We start from the raw sequence: 24,857 nt of genomic DNA, 5'->3' as shown, positions 1-24,857 counted from the left end.
TTTTGGTGTCATATGACATACTCCATATTAAATCACAACATTCACCCAGAAGTGTGCAAGACTGTTTAGTTATGAAGCACAAGAAAAAAGAACTGGTTTAGATCGCACCATATGGTTTCAAATATATCATATTAATTTATAAAGAATAATTTATAAATTTATATTAATTTATAAAGAAGGCTGGTGGAACAAATAGTCCTATCATTTGCTAAGCAGCAGATGATCCTGAGACTGCTGGTGAGATGCCTCTTTCTTCATTTCCTTGCTGCTGCCATCACACACACACACACACAACCACATCAGTAAGAGAAAACACGTGCTAAAGCTGTTGTTTAACATAAAACCACATGCCCCAAGAATGGAATTCTAGAAGAATTTGTAACATAGAATGCTGTTTTACAGTCGCAGATAAACACTAATTGTACATTTATAAATTATTATACTGTAGATACTACAGACATCAATTGCTTTTACAGATGACAGAACCAAAGTAATTTCTACTTAAAGGGAACAATGCTTCTTTTAGAAAAAAAGACTAGGTCTTGATTTCAAGACTAGGTCTTGAAAAAAGACTAGGTCTTCCCCTTTTCTGAACCGCTACTTGTGCTCTTTCTACATGACTTGTGAATACATACCGCATGGCTCTCAGTGCAGTTTTGTATGCCATTTCAGCATCATGAGGTAGGAGAGAGGTGAAAAGATACTTGGCAAATGTGTGCATTGGAACACTCTCTCGATGAATGACTTCACCTAAACCACTATATGGTCCAGCTGTGGGAATGAGAAAGAGAATATCAGTCTTTACAGACTGTTAAAACCCAACTTCTGGACCTTTAAAAATATACCTTGAGTTAGAATTAGTATTCAGAGACAGTTTGCTGCAGAAAAGGTAAGGTTACATTGATATTTTTGTGAAATACATTACAAGTATATTAAATAGCATATATTCTTTGAGACAAGACAGACTGCAAATTGTATAGTACTAAGCACGTTACCAGTGCGCATACAAATGACAGAATGGTCCCAGGGCTCCATGGGGCTCATTCAGCAAGTCTATGGTATGCAAAAGTAGAAGGTGATAATCCTAGCTTTGCCCCTGCAGAGTTATATCATGCACATGACACCCTATGCACCCTCTGTTGGTGCATAATTGCTTTATAACAAATTCACCAGAAAAAAAAATAGTTACAGTGGAAAAACATGTATCTCTAATTGAAGTCACGAATCACTGATTGCTACAGTAGCACCTGATCCCTATTAATGTCTCACTTGACATTAGGCATTGAAATAACCCTTTGGTCTGGACTTGGTCTCCAGAGACTGGGTCAGATCTTGCACCAAAGATGCTTTTGTTATTCCATTATAGCCACACAATCTTAAAAATTATGTCTGTTGTGGAGAAACTATTCCCATTGTTGGGGCAATAGATTTTGCTCACACTCAGTGTACTACTTCAACTTTATAACAGCAGTGTCAAGATTGACAACAGAAATTTAACAGAGATTTAAAAAAAAAAAAGTTAAATGAAACTATTTGTTTGCTGAGTTCTGAATGTTCACGGTGCATATTAATCCTGCTTTTACATTTTTTCCTGCAACCTTAAGACTGTTATTCCTATTAACAGGAAAACTGTGTCAAGCACTTTTTTACTTCATCAGTTACAGGTTCAGGAATTAAATGTTGCAAGATACAGAATAAGAATCTTACATTAAGTATTACTGGATGATTATTGCACAAATAGTAGCCATCAGTCCTAGAAGTTACTACTTCGTCTTCTACTAGAGATTCCAGCTCACCACACTTGGATGGATCAATGAATGTGTGAGAACACTTCTGCACTGCAGTCACATGTGTCATAGCTTCCAGCAGTGGTTCAAACTAACATGGCTGACTCTATACTGAAGCAGATGAGGAGTACTCACAAAATTTATTCAACCACTTCTGCTGCAGAGGATGATGAATTCCATGAGAGAGAGAAGGTAACAACTTGGATGAGCACAGCTGTTTCAGCAATGTTTTTCTGACTGGTGCCTTAGCACAAAATGCAAAGATTAAAATCGCTAGGCATGAAAAAAAAAACTGAGCTCCAAAGGTGGGAATTTCTGAAGACTAGGCCTGATCACAAAGGAAATATCAATGAAGATTAAGTAGGTGACAGTGTGTCTCTCAATAATTTAACATGAAGTTGAAAGCCATTCAAAACTAGCTGGCATTGCTTCAATGAAAGAAGCCATTTCACGTATGTTTGCCAGTTGGTGGTTCAGTCAGAAACTCAGTTAGGATACAAAGTATATATGACAAAGCATTTATATGAAAATATATTCTGCCATTAACTTAGCAGTCAAGTTAAAAAGTAGAACAGTTCTTGCAACAAAAGTCTTATGTTCTGCTTTCCCACACATTCAAATGGTAGCTACATACAGCATGCATTAATTTGCATTAACAGCATAGAAACCAGCTTAATATTGGATTAAGCTTTTTTATGATATCTACAGGACTTTAACTATAAAAACACAATTGATATGATTAAGATCTTAAAACACTGCATAGTTTTACCTCCATGTGAGCTAGCAGTTACTGTCTATCCTGTAATAAACTGATGCTATTACAGAAAAGCCAGATTTCTCAGCACACTGTAATGCAAGACCATCATTGCACATTGCTCACCACAGCAATTTTGTAGATAATTATTTTAGCAGATTTCCTGCTATAATCACTTGTTTACTACTTTAAGAGAACAAAAAGAATATCAGTGATCGAAGTAGTAAACTAGAAGTATCAGAGAATACTTGAGAGAAATCCTGCCTTTCCTCATAAAGCATCCTTACCAGATGCAGCAAATTGACTTTATAACCCATAGTATCCCTCTATGGTGGTTAATAGTTGGATCCAGCAAGCAGCGGTTCTTGTCCAAAGGCCATAAAGCAGCAATTACAGACACACATAATGGAAACTCTCCCTATGGTGCAGCTTCTCTGCAGTTTCAAATGGCACCATCAGTAGGCACCAAAGTCTTTAAGGATCTGGGCAATAATAGTGACTCGAAGCTGAGAACCCTAAACAACACACTGTCTCTCTTCCATTAAAGAAGTAGTTTTAAAAGAAAAATGTCTTACAGAAAGAAAGCAAAACCTGACTGCTGTGTAATAGTCTTCACAACTTAGCTAGAGCAGTATCACCCTCCCCACCAATCCCTGAGCAAGAACTCAAAACCTGGACCATGCCTTTAGCTAATTGGTTCCTTTGAAGTTTTTTCTTTCATTTAAAAAAACAACAAATACTGGCTGATCCCCAAGTTATTTGTCTTAATAAAAATTTAGTCACAAACCCAGGCCTTAAGCCTCAATATTTGACCATATATTTCAATTTTCATGTATGATACAAACTTCAGAGGCAAGTAATTTTCCTAATTACTACAAAGAAAATGTTATATTTCTGTCCTAGCAATTCTAAGTGAATTTTCTGAGCTCTTCACTTGAGAACAGAGGCAAAAATCTTTATACATTTACAAAGCTGCCAGTCCTTTTTCAGGATACAAGTGGCATTTAGAAATTTGCTACCTAAGAACTGTTGATGATAACTGATGTCTATATTATTTAATTGTGAGCCTGGGTTGCATAATTAGGATACTGAGATTATGAAAAGCAACAAATCTAAAGAACAAAATGTAATAACATTAAAATGAAAGGCTTATAGGTCAGTAGATGCCTTATCTGTACACACATATGATATCTGAAGTATGTTTGATTTTCATAAGACTGGAAATAAAATTTTGCTGGAGTTCTACATCAAAAACCATCTTAAGTATGTAAGGCAGTTTCCAGTGTAATACTAATTCAGTGGGTTTGCATAAGTGAAGACAGTTTAAAGAAGCAGTTAGCATCTACAATGAGCTACCTTCTAATAGGAAGACTGCTTGTTTTCGAAAAATCTTCACCAGAGTATCATCCAATTCAATTTCCTGTAGCTTAGAAATGAGCTGCTCCTCATTTCGACAAATCTTCTCTTGCGCATACAAGCCATCTGGCATTATTCGTTGCTGTCCCAGCCCTATCAATGCTACTTCCGCAGCCAACGTTAAATAAGATTCCCCTTCTTCTAAGAACTTGTGTGCAGGCAGGTGCTGGTACTCCAGAGATTTGCATTGCCCCACATTCTCTATAAAGGGTGACACAAAGAACAGCACATCAGGAAATCATTCTAATCCATAATCTGCCTACAATGCCACATTTACAAATGCTTTCTCTGTCAGTATTCATTTAAAAGAATGATTTAAATTACTAGCACAATTTCAAGATCCAATGATCCAATCTAAGCTACCTGATCCGATTCCACAAATACACAAAACAATTACGTTTTAAAAAGTCCACTCAAGTAAAAATAAAAGTTTTCATTTTATACTGCGTGATTTGGAGAAAGGTTTTGTATTAACAAGGCCAGAATGGGAAGATTTATTTCATTTTTTTTCCCTACACATTTCTTTAGCTCCTTAAAGCTTTGGTGCTGTAGAAGTGGAAAGGGAAGGTGCTTATACACCTGCATAGATTTCAGTTGAAGCTATTAGGATTGTACAAATATAGTAGGCCTGGGAACTCCACAACTTCATGCTCTTTTATTTGTTACAGCTGTATTTATGATGAACTTGTATGACTTTTATGACTTTTATTAAAACTATAAGTGCTACTTTTAGTAAAGATTACTTGTAAATTCCACACAGACCAAGCCATAAAGTGCTTTAAAGAGTACCACTGATTCATTTGGCACTTCACAGATGCCAAAATGCTATTCCAACCTCTAGCAGTTTACAGTCCAGTTTGTGAACAAAAAGTTGTAATGTACAGATATAAGGAGCAAATGAGACGGCAGAATGCATTTGGTAGATTGCATATGCATTTGTAGGGGGAATTTACTTTTCAACACATGCTACTTTTATTTCATGGGATTGTTGTGGGTTTTTTTTTCTAATTGCAAAGAATCTGATTTCTTTTAATTAAAGTTCTTCCAGAATTGGTGGATATGGGATATGAAGATTATTGAAGAAAATCTAATTGAATAAAATTAGTTTTGAGGCAAAGCCCCAAGAAGACTGGGGATGTGCATATAAAAGAGCTGTAGGTAAAGGGATTGAGTTTCTGACCACACAGAAGATGATAAGAAACTACCACAGAGGTGGAAAGGGACTGAGAATAAGGAATAAATCAGTTAAGCTCCTGGGAAGCAAATACTGAAGTTAAAATGGGCATCCCCATCCTATCCTAAATCATGTATCAATATTGCAACACTATTTTCTAATATCCCACATATGTTATAAATGTTAAGTGTTTTGTCATCAATTTGAATTATTATGTACACCTGTAGCTAGGAAGTCAAATAACATCCTGAACTCCATAGGAGAATTGCCGTCAGCAGATCGAGGGAGGTGATCCTTCTCCTCTGCTGAGCACTGGTGAGCCCACACCTGGAGTCCTGTGTCCAGTATTGGGCTGCCCATAGACATACTCGAGCAGATCTAGTGAGGGGCCAAAAAGATTATTAAAGGACTGGAGTATCTCCCATATAAGAGACTGAGACATCTGGGATTGTTTAGCCTGGAAAAGGCTCAGGAGAATCTTACCAAAATGCATAAATATCTGATGAGAGAATGTATCACAGTATCACAGTATGTTTGGGATTGGAAGGGACCTCAAAAGATCATCTAGTCCAATCCCCCTGCTGGAGCAGGAACACCTAGGTGAGGTCGCACAGGAACATGTCCAGGCGGGTTTTGAATGTCTCCAGGGAAGGAGACTCCACAACCTCCCTGGGCAGCCTGTTCCAGTGCTCTGTCACCCTTACTGAGAAGAAGTTTTTTCTCAAATTTAAGTGGAACCTCTTGTGTTCCAGCTTGATCCCATTACCCCTTGTCCTATCATTGTTTGCCACCGAGAAGAGCCTGGCTCCATCCTCATGGCAATCACCCTTTATATATTTATAAACATTAATGAGGTCCCCTCTTAGTCTCCTCTTCTCCAAACTAAAGAGACCCAGCTCCCTCAGCCTTTCTTCATAAGGGAGGTGCTCCACTCCCTTAATCATCTTCGTTGCCCTACGCTGGACCCTCTCCAGCAGTTCCCTGTCCTTCTGGAACTGAGGGGCCCAGAACTGGACACAATATTCCAGATGTGGTCTCACCAGGGCGGAGTAGAGGGGAAGGAGGACCTCTCTCGATCTACTAGCCACCCCCCTTCTAATACACCCCAGGATGCCATTGGCCTTCCTGGCCACAAGGGCACAGTGCTGGCTCATGGTCATCCTGTTGTCCACCAGGACCCCCAGGTCCCTTGCCCCTACACTGCTCTCTAATATGTAATTTCCCAACCTATACTGCAACCTGGGGTTGTTCCTGCCCAGATGCAGGACTCTACACTTTCCCTCGTTAAATTTCATCAGGTTATTCCCTGCCAAACTCTCCAGCCTGTCCAGATCTTGCTGGACGGCAGCACAGCCTTCTGGCATGTCAGCCACTCCTCCCAGCTTAGTGTCATCAGCAAACTTGCTGACAGTACACTCTATTCCCTCGTCTAAATCATTAATGAATATATTGAATAATATTGGCCCCAGTACTGACCCCTGAGGCACTCCACTAGATACTGGCCTCCAACTAGACTCCGCACCATTGACTACCACTCTCTGGCTTCTCTCCTTAAGCCATGTAAAGAAGACAGAGCCAGACTCTTCTCAGTGGTATCCTGTGACAGGACAAAAGGCCATGGGCACAAACTGAAATACATCTGAGTATATGAAAACACTTTTTTACTGTGAGGATGGTCAAACACTGCAAGAGGTCACCCAGAGAGGTTGTACAGTATTAATTCTTGGAGTTATTCAAAACTCAACTGGACACAGTCCTGGGCAACCTGCTGTAGGTGACCCCGCTCTGAGCAGAGCAGGTGGACTAGACAATCTCCAGAGGAGCCTTCCAATCTCAACAACTCTGTGATTTCCTATAATTTCTCAAAAAGAGAACAGAGCAATGTGGAGAGGGTTGCTGCTATAAAGTCTTATTCAGTTTTATTTTGAGCGTGACATACAGAATTGTCTTCAAGGATGAGTAACTGGTAATTTTCGAAGTGCTTTCATATAACTTATAACAAAATTCTACTTTAAACATGTTATCTCCCTCATATTTTCTTAGGGAATGCAAATGTGAGTTCTATAAAGACACTGGCTTTGAAGTTAATTCCAAAAGGCAAAATGCCTCCAGTTACTGAAGACTTAGAGAAGATTGCTCCCTTTGCATGGCCTTACCTGTGAAGTCTGAGAATCCATGGAAGCTCTCATCATCCATCCTGCAGGCTTCCATCAGGCTACTGAAGAGGATGCCAATTGGATCCAAAGGGTGTCCCACCCAACCTTCAAGATTCATTATTGAGGTTACTCCTTTGTGGAGAAGTTCTGTGACAGAAAAGATGGAGGGAGGGAAAGAGAGTGCATGTTAGCCCCTCAAAACATTTATAGAAGTAAAACTGATTAAAATGCTCTCAGTACAGAATTCAAAGTATTTCCAGTAGCTTCTGCTTAGAAGGAGAAAATAGTATCTTTCAGGGTGAATTCATTGACCTTTGTGAATATGTTAAGAGGAAAAAAACAATGGACAAAGGCCAAACATTTAGAGCACTAGCAAAGTGCATTATGGGTCAAAAATTTCAATTGCAGTACCTTTTGAAATCTCTTACTTGATATCAGTTACTCTTCTGAAAATGTCTGCTGAAAAATTATAGTAAAGAATTTTGTTGGAAAATATTCACAATCGTTTCCTCACTCAAAAGACACAGTACCATTTCTACATTTTATGTGAATCTGATGACATGGAAATAAATTAAATATTCTAAAGTGTTCCATTTTAATAAATAAGATATGAGCTTATATTGCATCTAAAAAAAAAAAAGGATAAGGTGTTGAAATGAAGTATATGAGAAAAAATTGTCCTTTAAGCACATCTTTTTGTCATTCTAAAGTTTCAGTCAACAAATACCTTAATGAATACTGTTTTTTGTAGCCCTCACCCATCAATCAGTTACAACATGAAAAAATTGTTTAGCACAATGAACACTCAATTTTTAGCATAATATTAGTTAACAGCTATAGAAACTGCTCACAGGGAAAGGAACTTAACAGATGTACTGAATGTCTAGATACTGCATTAGCAACTGGGAATGAAAAGGAGGAGTACTACGACCAGCACACTTGCAGCAGATTCTTCATACCTGTCAGTGGTACATACATATATACACACACTGATATAGCCCCCTGCCTTCACACCTCCCCAGTCTGAGAAGCTGGAAAACATGAAAAGCTTTTAAGAGAGCACATGCTAAGGAAAGATATATTACATGATAAAAAGACTGAGAAAAAATCTCCTAAGTAATAATACAAAGTGCTTTTAAATTTTGTTCAAATCTAAGATCCACAACAGTGCTCAAAACTTCTTCCTTGGGTACTGTGAAAAAGAAATTGAGGCACATTAAGAACTGCCAGATTATATTTTTTTCAGTCAGATGTCTACATCTTGTCTTCAATTTCTAAATGATCATTTCTGGGAAAACACCTGCACATGCACTTGAAAAATTTACATACATGACTTCACACCGGTATTTTTGCCTACAATGCATGAGGATACACATAGTTAAGAGTAGCAACAAAGATCTAAAATAAAATTTCAATGAAAGGTAGCCAAGAATGTAATTCCAGTTTTTCCATGTGCACACAAAGTCATCTCTTTCTTCTTCCACTACCTCTTCGAACTTCTGACAAAGTTCAGTGCAGGATTAATTTTGGTAGAATGATCCTTCAAAAAATAGGGATAGTGCTCAGAAGAACACCACAGAACATTTTATAACACCAGTGTTTCAAAAATCTCATTTTCAGCAATGTGAATCCATTGAAGCTTTAAGCATCATGAGAGACTTTTGGAACAAACTGCCAAATTTGATTAATTTCTGTAGGGCAGACTTTTACCTTTTTGTTATCCTCAATGTCAACTTTAGGCTTCTACCTCAGAAATATATAGCTCTGCTAAATTATACATCAGAGGGAAATATTATTTTAAATACCTGGTGTGCTAAATGTAAAGCTCTATTTAAAAACCTATAAATTACACAGGATGAATATTTACACTGTGTAACCAAAAACCCTGATTGGGATAAAGGCCCCATCATGTCAGACGTATTGCAGAAGGCAGAACAGAACCCTTGCCCTGCAGAGCTCACAACCCAGCTTAAAAAACCCCTCCATCATGCAAAATGTGACATTACCACTATGATCATTTGCATGTCTTTTGCTTTAGTTTCAAAAGGAGTTTTCTCATGCAAAGTCCCAGTCCGGTGTCATTGTCACCTCATCATGTCCTTTGCCCTTTTCTTTTCCCAACATTTACCTTTCTTCTGAGCCTGGAACATTTCCATTTGTTTCTGCTGCTGCCTTCTTAGTGTATTAACAATAGCTATTGCTAGTCTCAGTGCTTCTCGTGGGTATCCATGAGATCGTAATGCATCCACCCTCGCACAGGCTGTAGGAACATGTTCTAAAATGGAGAAAATAATTGAGGAACAACAGTACTTTCATGTCTGCAATGGCCTGTTTTGCTAGGTTATGCAAAAGGACTTGTTTGTTTGTTTTCTTTGTCTTGTTTTTAAAACTATGCAAGAGAGACTTAAAGGACTACTACTGAGCCTGCATTTCAAGGGAGTTTCTGTTCTTTTTGTCAAGCTTTTCATTCATCTCCCCACCATCCCCCCAGAATAATGCCGTAGAAACTGAACAAAGCAGTAAGTCATGGAAACATCTCGGTTTAGCCACTTACCATGCCAGAGGGGCCACCCGTGAGAGTCAAAGAGTGAGTTTTCAGTGTCATCATGGCAACAGTAGTTGGTGTATAGGTCACTGCTGATAATGTGCTGTAAGTGGCTGTCCTGCCAGTGCAGATTGCATGCCTCTATGGCTCGAGTGAACACCGTCCGATGCGGCCTGTTCGATGAATCTGTCATTTCCACAAGTTCAGAAAGCTGCATCAGCTTTTACTCTTATGTGAATCAGTCATTCACAGTATTCTTGTCTTCTGCCTGTTCACCAACCCCCAACTGACGGCAGCCTGCCTTGCTCCCCTCCGCAAGGAGCAGACTGCAGATGACATTTCACATCCTATTACCCAACAGCTCAAAGTGTGTGTGCCATTCACTTTGTGTTCAGAGAAATCTACAAACCGGCATAGCTAATGCTAAATAGGACTTTGCAAAGGGAACAGCTAGAGATGAAGGGCATTAAACAGCATGTATAGAACTCCCCTAAAAACTAACTATAAAGCATATGGCACACAGCTACTAAAACATCCCCAGCTTCTCTCCTTCTCAGATTCAGGGACAGATAAACATCACATGAAAGATTTTTAGTAGTTCTCTTTGAGAAATGACGTTAATTTTGAGCACCCGTATAATTTTTTTTGTCATAAACATATACAAATACTGCAAAGGAAGTGAGGTATTGAGGACATGAGATTGACAAAATCCTTACTGGACATCTTCTTACAGCAAAAGCCCTCTATCGACATGGCACTGTGTAAATGAATATTGAAATGTCACGTCAGAGTTGCCACTAGCCTGCACAAGATCCAGAAAACAAAACACCTCTGTAGGAAGTTATATGTTGAATGAACTTCTGTCTCCAGCTAGCTGGAAGATTTAAAAATTAATCAAGTCTGCTTCCTTCAGAGGTAATCTTATAATCATAGAATCATTTCAGTTGGAAGAGACCCTCAGGATCATCCAGTCCAACCATAACCCAACCTAACTCTAGCACTAAACCATGTACCTAAGAACCTCGTCTAAATGCCTTTCAAACACCTCCAGGGATGGTGATTCAACCACTTCCCTGGGCAGCCTGTTCCAACGTCTGATAACCCTTTCCGTGAAGAATTTTTCCCTAATAGGCAATCTAAACTTCCCTGGCATGACTTGAGGCCATTTCTTCTTGTCCTATCACTTGCTACTTGGGAGAAGAGACCAACACCCTCCATGCTACAACCCTCTTTTCAGGTAGTTGTAGACAGCAATAAGGTCTCCCCTCAGCCTCCTTTTCTGAAGGCTAAACAGTTCCAGCTCCCTCAGCCACTCCTCATAAGACTTGTGCTCCAGGCCCCTCACCAGCCTTGTCGCCTTCTCTGCACTCTCTCTAGTACTTCAATGTCCTTCTTATAATGAGGGGCACAAAACTGAACACAGTATTCAAGGTGTGGCCTCACCAGTGATGAGTACAGTGGCACAATCACTTCTCTAGTCCTGCTGGCCACACTATTTCTGATACAAACCAGGATGCTGTTGGCCTTTCTGGTCACCTGGGCACACTGCTGGCTCATGTTCAGCTGGCTGTCATTCAGCACCCCCAGATCCCTTTCTGCCAGGCAGCTTTTCAGTCACTCTTCCCCGAGTCTGTAGCGTTGCCTGGGGTTGTTACGACCCATGTGCAGGACACGGCACTTGGCCTTGTTAAACCTCATACAATTGGTCTCAGCCCAATGATCCAGCCAGTCCAGAACCCTCTGTATGGCCTTCCTACCCTCCAGCAGGTCAACACTCCCTCCCAATTTGGTGTCATCTGCAAACTTACTAAGGGTGCACTCAATCCCTTCATCCAGATCATTGATAAAGAGATTTAACAGAACTGGCCCCAATACAAGAAAAATAAACAAGGAAACCCATCTAAGCCCAAACCTGCCACTTCCCATAAGCATTTAATTTTAACTTTAGCATAATTATATGAAATATGCATCAAAATATCGAGGGCTTTGACGATTATGAGTTTGTGTGGTTTGCTGTTCCTGGTAAATATGTTGCATTTTCCTCAGTTATTAGGAAAGTAGCAATATCTTTGCTCGAAGATGACTGGAGAAGGCTTCTGTCAGATTTGATAATCACATTTCAGAAAGTATGATATTGAGTAAGAAGAGACACCTTCTCCAAGAAGGCAGCGTTGCCTCTGCACACCTCGATGTGTCAGTGCAGACTGCTCAACACAGCATATCCCACAGAGAGCTGCTTCCGTTTCTTACACACTCAGTTTAATGCAATTACAACAGATCTACGTTTAAGTATCAAAGGCTTTGTAACTGCAAACAAAATTTAAACCCCGACACCAGAAGGTATATAAGATTATAGTCAAGCAAAGAAACAACAGGCTTTTACACGACATTTTTCAGGGACATCCAATTTTCATGCAACAAATATTTAGAAGGACTAAGTGAAAAGTTAGAAGATCTAACTATTAATAAACACAAATACTTGCTTTGAAAACACTGCATCCCCAGCACAAAAACCAAACCAAAACAACACAAAACAACAAACAAGCAAAAAATCCAAACAAATGGGAAAAAACCCCAAAACAAACCCCAAAACACTATTTAGACTTTCTGCAAGGACAGTATTAGTGAAAATAAATTTGGCTGGTCAATCCTCAACAAGAAAGTTACTTGCAGAATTCTGCAAGTTTAGAATATAAAAGACAGAGGCTGTATTATATGTTGCAATCAGTGCAACATATTTAGGCTCACCTTGGTTAGCATTTGCACCCTGAGGCAAAGCATTAGTTAAATTGGGCAACTCATTTCCATCTTCCCAGGGACAAACATCCACACTGTTCCATTTTTTCAGCTGTTTTAGCCAACTGGCCTTCTGCTCCAACTTGCAGTGGGGATTGAAGACTATACACATCCACAGAGCACCTGATTTAAAAAAAAAAAAGAGATAAATTAGGTTTTCTATTAAAAATGCACCAGCCAGTGACTAATTGCAAACTTCTACACTGTAACACTTTTTCTCCCCTTGAAGGCTACACTGCTTGTTTCCCAGCTATGCCTAAAACCAGGCAGACTGAATTCCTGATGCAGAATCTTGGAGCTGGTGTGGCAGTTGAAAGACTGTGCCAAGCCCACCTTCTCAATTAAAAGGCATTAAGTGGGTCTTTTGTATTAGAAAATCCATAGTTCACAATGTATGGTCCATCAGGAACATCAGTCAAAAGCAAACAAGAGTTCATATAAAGTTACAACAGGAAATTACCTAAGTACATTAGTAAGATGGATTTTGTAAACGTATACTTTCACACTCAAAACCCAGCAGAAGCACTACTGATCATATAACTCATTCCCAAATACATCTGGACCTCAGAGATCCAGTAAACACTGGTTTTGTGCAGTCTAATAGGAATAAGATATTTTTACTGCTACTAGTTCAGTAATTTGGTTACACTAGAAAATTCGTTTTACATTTTCTGTTTATGGAGCTCAAAGGGAAAGCTAATTTGAACTGACATTTCATATATACCATCACTTGAGAATCTGTTCCCTGACACTATATAGCAGGGTAGGCATAAATACATCAGGGTCTCTAGCAGCACTTTTTAAAAGGAAAGCTGTCTCTTCATCAACGTGAACTGTGACAGAAGCATGAAGACATCTGAAAGCATTGTTTAGCAACAGTTCACTTGCTGATTAAGAACATGCCTTATATACTACAAGAGATTTAAAGAATATGCTTAAACTATGAAATCTTCATTACAGGCTGAAAAAAAAAAAAAAAAAGAAAAAAATGCACCTGGTTCTTCCAAGATAATAAAATTCTCAAATTCTCATATTCAAGTATTCTTTTGCTAACTAAGAATGCAAAATGGATACCCAGAGCACAGACCATCACATTACATTCATTCCTGACGTAACTCAGTATGTACATATGCCATAGCACAGGAACCAGTGGAAACAGAGCTTGATTCTTGTTGTCATTTAACTCCAGCTAGCAATTAAAACCACAATGGCCCCTTGCTCACTCTCCCCCAATCCCTCAAGTAGGGGAGAGAATCAAAAGGGAAGGGATAAACTTGTATGTTGAGATAGAAACAGTTTAATGAAATAACAAGGTAATAATAATACACTACTACTAATATATAAAACAGAAATGGAATATAAAATAAGTGATACTCAACGAAATTCCTCACGAACTCCATCTGTGCTGAGCAGCCAGTCCCAGGAAGAGAGCACCATGGGACTGAACAGCTGATCCCGGAAAGAGAGCAAAAAGGACAAAAAAGCAGAAAGGCCCAAAGGCAAATTAACAATAACCGAACTAATGGAACTCCCAGATGGAACTCAAATGGAATGGAGCTGAACTGAAATGAATCTAACGAGCTAGAAAAAACAATTCCAATTATATATGAAGCATGACGCTAATGGTATGGAATATCTCATTGATCAGCCCGGATGTCAGTCAAGGACTGCCTCATCTGTGCCCCCCTTGCTAGCTGCTTTGCACCTGACGATAGAGAGCTCAGAAAGACCTTGGTCTCCCAGACAACAACCAAGATATCAGTAAGTTCTTCTCAGAGGGTGTAGGGAGTAAGTTGTAAGAGGGTGTAGGGAGGCAACTAGGAAAGCTAAGGCCTCCTTAGAATTAAACCTGGCGAGAGGGGTCAAGGACAACAGGAAGAGCTTTTTCCAATACCTGGCAGATAAAACTAACACCAGAGGCAATGTAGGCCCACTGATGAACGAGGTGGGTGCCCTGGTGACAGAAGATACAGAGAAGGCAGAGTTACTAAATACCTTCTTCATCTCAGTCCACTCTGCCGGAAGCTGTCCTGAGGAGCCCCGTACCGCTGAGGCCCCAGAGGAAGGCAGGACAATGGAGGAGTCTGCCGTAGTTGATGAGGACTGGCTTAAGGACCAATTAGGCAATCGGAACATCTATAAATCCATGGGTACGGATGGGATGCACCCACAAGTGCTGAGGGAGCTGGCTGAGGTCATTGCTGGACCGCTCTCCATCATCTTTGCCAAGTCTTGGGAAATGGGAGAGGTGCCTGAGGACTGGAGGAAAGCAAATGTCACTCCAGTCTTCAAAAAGGGCAAGAAGGAGGACCCAGGTAACTATAGACCAGTCAGCCTCACCTCCATCCCTGGGAAACTGATGGAACATCTTATCCTTGGTGCCACCTCAAGGCATATGAGGGATAAGAGTATCATTAGGGGCAGTCAATATGGCTTCACCAAGAGGGAGTCATGCTTGACCAACCTCATTGACTTTTATGAGGACATAACAAGATGGATGGATGATGGCAGAGCAGTGGGCGTGGTCTACCTTGACTTGAGTAAGGCATTTGACACAGTCTCCCACAGCATCCTTACAGCTAAACTGAGGGAGTGCAGTCTGGATGATCGGGTAGTGAGGTGGACTGTGAACTGGCTGAAGGGAAGAAGTCAGAGAGTTGTGGTCAATGGGGCAGAGTCCAGTTGAGGTGTGCATCTAGTGGAGTGCCTCAGGGATCAGTACCGGGGCCTGTATTATTCAATATATTCATCAATAATTTGGACGAGGGAATAGAGTGTACTGTCAGCAAGTTTGCTGATGACGCCAAGCTGGAAGGAGTGACTGACACGCCAGAAGGCTGTGCTGCCATCCAGCAAGACCTGGACAGGCTAGAGAGCTGGGTGGGGAAAAATTTAATGAAATATAACAAGGGCAAATGCAGAGTATTGCATCTGGGCAGGAACAACCCCAGGTTCCAGTATAAGTTGGGGAATGACCTATTAGAGAGCAGCATAGGGGAAAGGGACCTGGGGGTCTTGGTGAACAGCAGGATGACCATGAGCCAGCACTGTGCCCTTGTGGCCAGGAAGGCCAATGGCATCCTGGGGTGTATTAGAAGGGGGGTGGTTAGTAGGTTGAGAAAGTTTCTTCTGCCCCTCTACTCTGCCCTGGTGAGACCACACCTGGAATATGGTGTTCAGTTCTGGGCCCCTCAGTTCCAGAAGGACAGGGAATTGCTGGAGAGAGTCCAGCACAGGGCAACGAAGATGATGAAGGGAGTGGAGTATCTCCCTTATGAGGAAAGGCTGAGGGAGCTGGGTCTCTTTAGCTTAGAGAAGAGGAGACTGAGGGGTGACCTCATTAATGTTTACAGATATATAAATGGTGAATGTCACCAGGACTGAGCCAGGCTCTTCTCAGTGGCAACCAGTGATAGGACAAGGGGCAATGGGTACAAACTGGAACACAAAAGGTTCCACTTAAATTTGAGAAGAAACCTTCTCAGTGAGAGTGACAGAACACTGGAACAGGCTGCCCAGGGAGGTTGTGGAGTCTCCTACTCTGAAGATATTCAAAACCTTCCTGGACACCTTCCTGTGTAACCTCATCTAAGGTGTTCTTGCTCTGGCTGGGGGATTGGACTGGATGAGCTTTCAAGGTCCCTTCCAATTCCTAACATTCTGTGATTCTGTGAAGTTCTTATGTTCGCTTGATTCCAACTCAAAAAGCACTGGAATGTTACTTGAAGAAAAACTTTAATTCTATCCAAGGGTGCTATCTTATTATTCTCAAACTAAATCCAAACAATGACCATGCTAGCTACAAAGAAGTTTCTAACTGCACCAAGGAAACCAAGTCCATTTCAGTCAAACCAGCCCAATCCTTAAGGTTGCAAGTCTGCTGCTATTCAAGCTGACAGAGAATGGGGAAGTAATATCAAAGAAATCTGAAAACCACAACAAAATAAGATATGGTACAGTGGAGAACACCAGAGAGACACTACACTAATTCAGGTGATTACTGCAGAGTAGTTACAGTAGAGCAGACTGTTTTCTTGTGTTTTTTTGTTCATGGTGGGTTTTCGGTTTTGTTTTTGGGTTCTTTAGACACACTGTTCAACATGCTTCACTCCCCAGAGTCAAATTATAGAATCATAGAATTGTTTGGGTTGGAAGGGACCTTCAGAGGTCATCTAGTCCAACCACTCTGCAATAAGCAGGGATTTCTTCAAACTAGGTCATTTTGCTTGGAGCCCCATCCAGCTATGCCTTGAATGTCTCCAGGGATGGTGCATCTACAGCCTCTCTGGGCAACCTGTTCCAGTGTTTCATCACCCTCATAATAAAAAAATTCTTCCTTATATCTAGTCTGAATATACCCTCTTTCAGCTTAAAACCGTTACCCCTTGTCCTATCACTACTGGCCCTGCTAAAAAATTTTGTCCCTCTCTCATAAGCCCCTGAAAGGCCACAAAAAGCTCTCCCCAGAGCCTTCTCTACTCTAGGCTAAACAGCTCCATCTCTTTCAGCCTTTCCTCATAGTGTTATAGTTGAATTGAATTTTGTGGGCTGTGTTTTGATTCTGTAGACCGTATCCAAGATTCTTAGCTTTGATACTGTATCCAGGTTCAGAATGTGCATTCAAGCATGATTTTATATAATTATACCCTATTCTTGAAATTGACATAGATTTATGACATATTCTTTAGAACAGGTAACTTAAACCATACCCTATTCTTAAGATTGATATAGATTTATGATATATTCTTTAAAACAGGTAAAAACAGGTAACTTAGAAATAACTGATAAACATGCGAATGTTACTTAGCATTGCTTAGATAGATAATTTGTGTTAGAATAGGTGTGGGATATGCTAATGGTTGTCAGGAATTGTAATGCATATGTATGTGATCAAATTGTATAAATATGGTGTAGTCTGAATCAGTGGCTGAAGCCAGCTTTGGGTGCGAACCCCTGGTTTCCCAGCGCTGAAATAAAGCACCGCATATAACTGCACCTGTGGTTATGTGTCTTGAATGCTAACATTTTTGGCGACCCAGATGGGACTTCGCGAGCATTGCTGAGGCGGATCGCGTCTTGATCCTGCTCCAGCTAGCACCGAGGTATTCTTGGGGAGTGCATCGGACGCGACCGACCCTCTGCTGCTCACGACGGACCTCTGACTGGTAAGAAGGTGCTTTATCTGGATTGTTGGGTACCCACTTGGTCTGGTTCTGGTCTGGTAGCCTGCTGGTCAGGCATCTGGTAGCCTGCCGGTCAGACGCGGCGAAAGCCACGCTCGGTTGGGCAGGGAGCTCCCGTGGTATTGCCTAGGCAGCCGTCCGTCAGACAGAGGGAAACCTCTGCAGGTTCGGCATCTGGTCTGGTTATTTGTGCGCACCTGGTCTGGTTATTTGTGCTGCTCAGCACCTGGTCTGTAGTTCCGGTGATTTAGTCTGTATTTGCTGTTGAAATCGGTGATCTGATCCGTGTTTACTGTTGTTCTGGTGAAGTTATCTGTGTTATCTTTCTGTGTTGATATGTCTGATTCAAAAGTGTCGCCGTTGAATTGTTTATTGAAGTATTGGAAAGAGGCTGGGTTTGGACAGTCTATGCATAAAAAGAAGTTAATTGAGTATTGCACTCATTGGTGGCCTGAGTATAAATTACCAAATGAAGTACAGTGGCCGCCGGAGGGCACTTTGAACCATGAAATTATTGCTGAATTAATGAGGTTTTGTCAGAGAGAGGGCAAATGGGATGAAGTTCCATACGTTGATCTCTTCTTCTATCTCGAGCGAAAACATGATTGGAGAGAGAGCTGTGGGTTAATGTTGGTGCAAGGTAGCAGCAATAATAAGTGCGTGGGATGCACAACGGAAAAGAAATGCATGACGTGTTTGGCTGTAGAAAATAGCAGTGGTAATGATTCAAAGACGGATTTACTGTGTTTTGATGTTGCGCCTTCTGAGGAAGGGGTACCAATTAGACCCTCCGCGCCTGTCCTTCCCGTCGATAGTGATGACGAATCAAGTGATGAAAGGGGGGCTATAGCCGGTGTAAAAGGAATAACCGTAACTCCAATATCTCACCGAACTAGAAACAGAGAAAAGGAAAAGGAAGCACAAAGGGGGGGAGGTTTATCAAATGTGATAGCACCCCTGCGGCAGGCGGTAGGTGTTGGGGGGGAACCGGTCTATGTAAAAGTTCCATTTTCGCCGGGGGATTTAGTGATCTGGAAGCAGTCAGCTGGTCCTTATAGGGAAAACCCAGATAAGGTTGCAAAAGTGATTAAGATGATAATTAAGACGCAGAATCCTGATTGGGATGATTTACAAGTCATTCTAGATACATTAATGGATTCTACAGAAAAGGATATGGTTATACAGGCTGCAAGGGATAAGGTGAGAGAAGATATCCGGAATGGGAGAGTAGAGGGGAATGTTGATGAGAATTTTCCAAAGGAAGATCCCCGATGGAATTATAATACAGGAGGCGGGTTATGTCATCTCCGGAGGTATCAGGATTGGTTATTGATTGGTGTTCAAACTGCTATGCCGAAGCAAATGAATTGGTCGAAATTGTATAATGTAAGGCAGGAAAGGAATGAGTCTCCCTCAGCCTTTTTAGAAAGATTAAAAGAAGCTGCCAAAAGATATACGGATTTAGACGTAGAAACGGAACAAGCAAAAATTCAGTTGGCTCTAATTTTCTTAGGGCAATCTCAAGATGATATTCGAAAGAAGCTGCAGAAATTAGAGGGTGCACAATTAAGGGATCTGGACGTAATGTTGGAAACAGCTTGGAAAGTTTATAATAATAGAGAAAAAGAACAATCGAGACGCCACCAGCAAAATTTGTTGGCTTTGATCCAGGGACAAGGCAGGGGAATAGGGGTCCGGGGTAGGGGAGCTGGAAATAGTCGAGGAGGTGGTCGGGGACGTGGTTCGTGGAGTGCCCAAGGAACTCCCCTGAGACCCCTCATGAGGCTTGGCATAAATCAATGTGCTTATTGTAAGCAAGAAGGACACTGGAAAAATGAATGCCCGGCTAGGAGCCCCGTGGGTCAGATGTCCAATGCGACGGGAAATGTGGTACAGACTATGGTGTTAGGGGAATACAGTAACAACAGCTGACTATATGAAGGCACGGAAGTGAAAACCCAGAATAAGGAGCCCTTAGTGACAATACAAGTGGGAAACCGGGATGTAAGATTTTTAGTAGATACGGGGGCTACTTACTCTGTATTAAATTCCTTACAGGGGGCAGTGGGTCACAGAGCTACAACAATTGTTGGTGCCACAGGGAAGGAGGAAGTACGGCCATTCCTGCAACCTTTGGATTTGTGTTTTGGAGAAAAGGAGCTAACCCACGAGTTCTTATATGTTCCAGATTGTCCAGTTTCTCTTTTAGGACGAGATTTGCTGACCAAATTAGATGCCACAATAACATTTGAGGATGGAAATTTGGTAATGAAAGTTCCGGAGTCAAAGGTAGGACAAATTTTACTATTAAAGGAAAATCCAATTGTGAAAATACCACAGGCAATAGAGGATGCAGTGATTCCCACGGTATGGGAAACTGACATACCTGGGAAGTCAAAGGCAGCTAAACCTGTGAAAGTAGCGCTGAAGGAAGGTGCTGAACCGGTATGATTAAGACAGTACCCATTGAAATTGGAAGCCAGATTAGGAATAGTATCTTTAATTGAGAAGTTTTTGAAATATGGAATTCTAGAGGAATGTGAATCAGAATACAATACTCCAATTTTTCCAGTAAAGAAACCTGATGGTAGCTATCGACTAGTCCAAGACTTACGAGCAATAAACCAGATCACTAAGGACATACATCCAGTAGTTGCAAATCCGTATACCTTGTTAACATCTGTGAAAGAGAAATATAAATGGTTTACAGTACTTGATTTAAAAGATGCCTTCTTCTGCATATCCCTTGACCAGGAAAGCAAAAAGCTATTCGCTTTCGAATGGGAGAACCCACACAACGGGAGAAAAGCCCAATTAACCTGGACACGCCTTCCACAAGGATTTAAGAATAGTCCAACTATCTTCGGAAATCAACTAGCCAAAGAACTTGAGGAGTGGACTACGAGAGGCTATATCGGAATTCCTCGACAATGGTATTTGTTGCTGCAATATGTGGATGATATTCTGATTGCTGCTGAGACCCAAGAACTTTGCATACAGGTAACAATTGGAATATTGAATCAATTAGGAATGAATGGATATAAAGTGTCAAAAAATAAAGCTCAGATTGCATCCACAACTGTGATCTATCTAGGATGCGAGCTTTCTCAAGGACAGCGAAGACTAGGTATAAACCGTGTACATGCTATCTGTGCGATCTCAGAACCGCGTAACTTACATGAATTAAGATCTTTTCTAGGAATGGCAGGATGGTGCAGGCTCTGGATCATGGACTATGGACTTATTGCCAAACCTTTATACGAGGCACAGAAGAATAAGACCTTGGTGTGGGAAAGACCACAACGAGAAGCTTTTCGGAAATTGAAACAGGCTTTAATGCAAGCGCCTGCTTTGGGCCTACCTGATCTGAGTAAAGACTTCCAGTTATTTGTACATGAACGACAGAGACTTGCTCTAGGGGTATTAACCCAACGGCTGGGATCTTGGAAAAGGCCCGTAGGTTATTTCTCTAAACAACTTGACCCGGTAAGTGCTGGATGGCCGGCGTGCTTGCGGGCGGTGGCTGCTACCGTGATATTAATTCAGGAAGTCCGGAAACTGACTATGGGGAAAAAGATTGAAGTGTTTGTATCCCACATGGTGACTACTGTATTAGAACAAAAGGGGGGCCATTGGCTTTCCCCAAGTAGAATGATGAAATATCAGGCAATTTTAACAGAGCAGGATGATATTATCCTAAAAACAACTAACCTAATGAATCCAGCTGTGTTTTTAAGCGCAGAGACTGAAGAAGAAAATCTGGAACATGATTGTGTGGAGGTCATTGAATATACCCACACAAGTCGACCTGACCTGAAAGATACCCCGTTGGAGAAGACGGATTGGGAGCTTTTTACTGACGGCAGTAGTTTTGTGGAAAGAGGAGTGCGGTATGCAGGATACGCGATTACTACTGCCAAAACAGTAATTGAAGCTAAATCCCTACCACCAAACACATCAGCACAGAAAGCTGAGTTGATAGCCCTAACTAGGGCATTAGAGCTCAGTGAGGACAAAAGGGTTAATATTTGGACTGACTCAAAATATGCATTCGGGGTTGTTCATGTACATGGAGCTCTTTGGAAAGAGCGTGGACTACTCTCCTCCCAAGGAACAAACATCAAGTACCAAAAAGAAATATTGAACTTGATTAATGCCGTTCAAAAGCCATCACTGGTTGCCATCATGCACTGTAAAGCTCATCAGAGTGGGACATCAACAATTATTGAAGGAAACCGACTTGCTGATCAAACAGCCCGATCAGTGGCACGATGAGTCTGGATGATGGTGGGTCTTGTCTCCCAAAAGGTAAGAGCAATTGATTTATTACCTACACCTTCAGAGGCACCTGAATATTCTACAGAAGATGAGAAATTGGCAAGACTAGTAAAAGCCGTCAAGGATAATTCTGGATGGTATGTAACCACCAACGGACAAATTGTGGTCCCGATCACAATTATGAGAGGGATACTTCAGGCGGAGCACCAGAAGTGTCATTGGGGTGCAGAAGCATTGGTAACTTATCTAAGAAAACAAATTATCTCGGTCCAGATGTTAACAATGGCAAAATCTATCACAGCTAAGTGTGAAATTTGCTTGAGAAATAATCCTTTAGTTCGAAGAAAAGTAGATATGGGAAAAATTAGGACAGGTGTACAACCAGGGGATTGTTGGCAGATAGATTATGTGGAACTCCCCAAAACTCGAGGATTCAGATATCTGCTAGTTGGGGTATGCACCTTTTCAGGATGGCCAGAAGCCTTCCCTTGTCGCACCAACCAGGCACAAGAAACTGTAAAATGGTTACTGAAGGAAATAATTCCTAGATTTGGAGTACCATTGGGAATATCATCTGATAGGGGACCGCATTTTATTGCTCAAGTGGTAAAGGAAGTCAGTAGATGTTTGGGAATTAAATGGGAATTACATACCCCATGGAGACCCCAGTCTAGTGGCCAGGTGGAGAAAATGAATCAGACGTTAAAACGACAACTTAGCAAAATTTGCCAGGAAGCAAAAATTCAGTGGCCCCAGGCCTTACCAATAGCGTTATTGCGAATTAGGATTAAACCTAGGAGTGGAATATCGGTAAGCCCATACGAAATTCTGTATGGCAAACCATATGAAGCACCTGATCCGAATCCAAGTGTACATGTAAAAGGTAATCAGGATGTGTACAATTATGTGTTGTCTCTCGGCAGGACATTGAATCGACTCAGATCTGTATTAGTGTGGAATCACCCACTAGCACTTGAGAATCCGGTACATGATATAGAACCTGGAGACACGGTGTATATAAAGACTTGGAGAGAAGATCCTTTAAAAGAACGTTGGGACGGACCTTATCAAGTACTTTTAACTACATTTACCGCAATCAAGGTTGCTGAAATAGACTCCTGGATACATTACACCCGAGTGAAGAAAGTCCCAAAACTGTGGCAATCACGATTAGTGGGTCCAACCACACTTAAAATCACAACGCAGGATGTCTAACTCTTGTTACCGTTTTGTTTTTGTAGTAGTTTATGTACCCAGACTGTATGCCACACTGATTTGCAAAGTCACTGGAGAACAATTATGTAAAACACGAAGGGCTGTAGGAGATAGTGACGATACTCAAATGCCACAAGTAGTACAGAGTGTACAGAATCAGGCAGAGAATCTGATGATAGGACTAATTCGAGATTTTGCACAAACCCAAAATGTCAGTAGCATCACTGCTTGTCTTCCCATCCCGAAATCAGCCGAAGACCCAGTACAGTGGGGAATAATATCTACGACCTTACCAGAAGTAAATAAGACTGGTAAGATAGTGTGTGAGTCCCATACTAAAATAGAGCAAGTACCAATTGAACAACAGACAAAAGAGCTTGTTAAGAATGCCATGATAAAGAGAGGTGACTGCTTGAAGTTGCCAGGAGCAACATTTGTAAAGATAGGACGATTTCATAATATTGGGTATTGCACGTATGAAAAGTGGACCACCAAAACAGTATATGAAAAGGTTGAGCGAGCCTATTGGGAATGTAAAGATCAGGATAATCAGAACATAACTGAATCATGGGACAACATGTGGACGTTGAGTATAGTACAGCAATATCAATATAGCGAAGCATTTCCATGGTGTATACGATGGACCAATGTAACAAGAGGAGTAACAGTACCGTGGTGGAATTGCTCTCAAGTAATGACCTGCCAGACAGATGTGAAAGAAATACCTCTGTCCATCGTTAAAGTTGCAGTAATCGCAGGTTGCATTTGCCAGAAACAATTGGATCCAAAGGAAGCAGTCAAAATAGGCATTGAAGGAGATAAGATAGATTGTAGAGGAACTATAGGTAGTGTGGGACATTTGGTTTGGGCCTTAAGTGATGGAACTTGGACAACACATTTGCCGATAGCAGGACCTGTAAGGGAGGCTACTTTGGGGTTACCAACCCTATGTCCCATTTGGAAGAGGTCACCCCTGAAGAACAGGCAGGAACTCCTACAAGTTAGGCACAAGCGAGAGATAGATGAAGATGATGTGTGGCACGAGCCATCAGGTAGTGTTAAATTCGGCTGGGCATTAGAATCTTTCTTTGCACCAATCGCAGCCTATAGAAACAGAGAAATGATTGACAGATTAATTGGACAGATGGATCGATTGGCAAGGGTAACCAAAAAGGGTTTTCGAGAATTCAATATACAATTGCAAGCTACAACCAAAATGACTTTGCAGAACAGAATGGCACTTGACATAATGTTGCTAAAAGAAAATGGGGTTTGTGGATATTTAAAAGATAGGGTTGATCATTGCTGCATTCATATCCCAAACGTAACCTCTGAAGTGGAAAAAGATATTTCCCAATTAACCCAAACAGAAAAAGAACTGCAAGCGGAAAAACAAGATGTAGAGCAGAGCTGGGTTGGGGCCTTGCTAGGCAAATTGAACCTGAACCTGGGAGGATGGGTACATTCGTTACTGGAGAGTTTATTTTTGCTTGCCATTATAGTTGCTCTTTTCTTTTTGCTCTATGCTTGTATTAAGCATCAAATAAGTCAAT

General features: G+C 41.2%; 1 protein-coding gene across 1 annotated transcript in view; it reads right to left on the bottom strand.

Annotated features, from left to right (window-relative positions):
- LOC135577055 (zinc finger SWIM domain-containing protein 6-like) overlaps nucleotides 1-24,857 on the bottom strand; it is a 193,088-nt gene that overhangs the window by 11,537 nt on the left and 156,694 nt on the right. The window contains exons 5-10 of the mRNA XM_065044697.1: nucleotides 12,581-12,751; nucleotides 9,842-10,018; nucleotides 9,416-9,562; nucleotides 7,288-7,434; nucleotides 3,898-4,158; nucleotides 636-771 (exon numbers count right to left, since the gene is read on the bottom strand). Of these exons, the coding sequence (XP_064900769.1) occupies nucleotides 636-771; nucleotides 3,898-4,158; nucleotides 7,288-7,434; nucleotides 9,416-9,562; nucleotides 9,842-10,018; nucleotides 12,581-12,751 (1,039 nt within the window). The remainder of the gene's footprint in view (nucleotides 1-635; nucleotides 772-3,897; nucleotides 4,159-7,287; nucleotides 7,435-9,415; nucleotides 9,563-9,841; nucleotides 10,019-12,580; nucleotides 12,752-24,857) is intronic.

Source organism: Columba livia, chromosome W, assembly GCF_036013475.1.
Source record: "Columba livia isolate bColLiv1 breed racing homer chromosome W, bColLiv1.pat.W.v2, whole genome shotgun sequence".
Taxonomy (NCBI): Eukaryota; Metazoa; Chordata; class Aves; order Columbiformes; family Columbidae; genus Columba; species Columba livia.
This window is presented reverse-complemented; position numbering and strand designations above follow the sequence as displayed.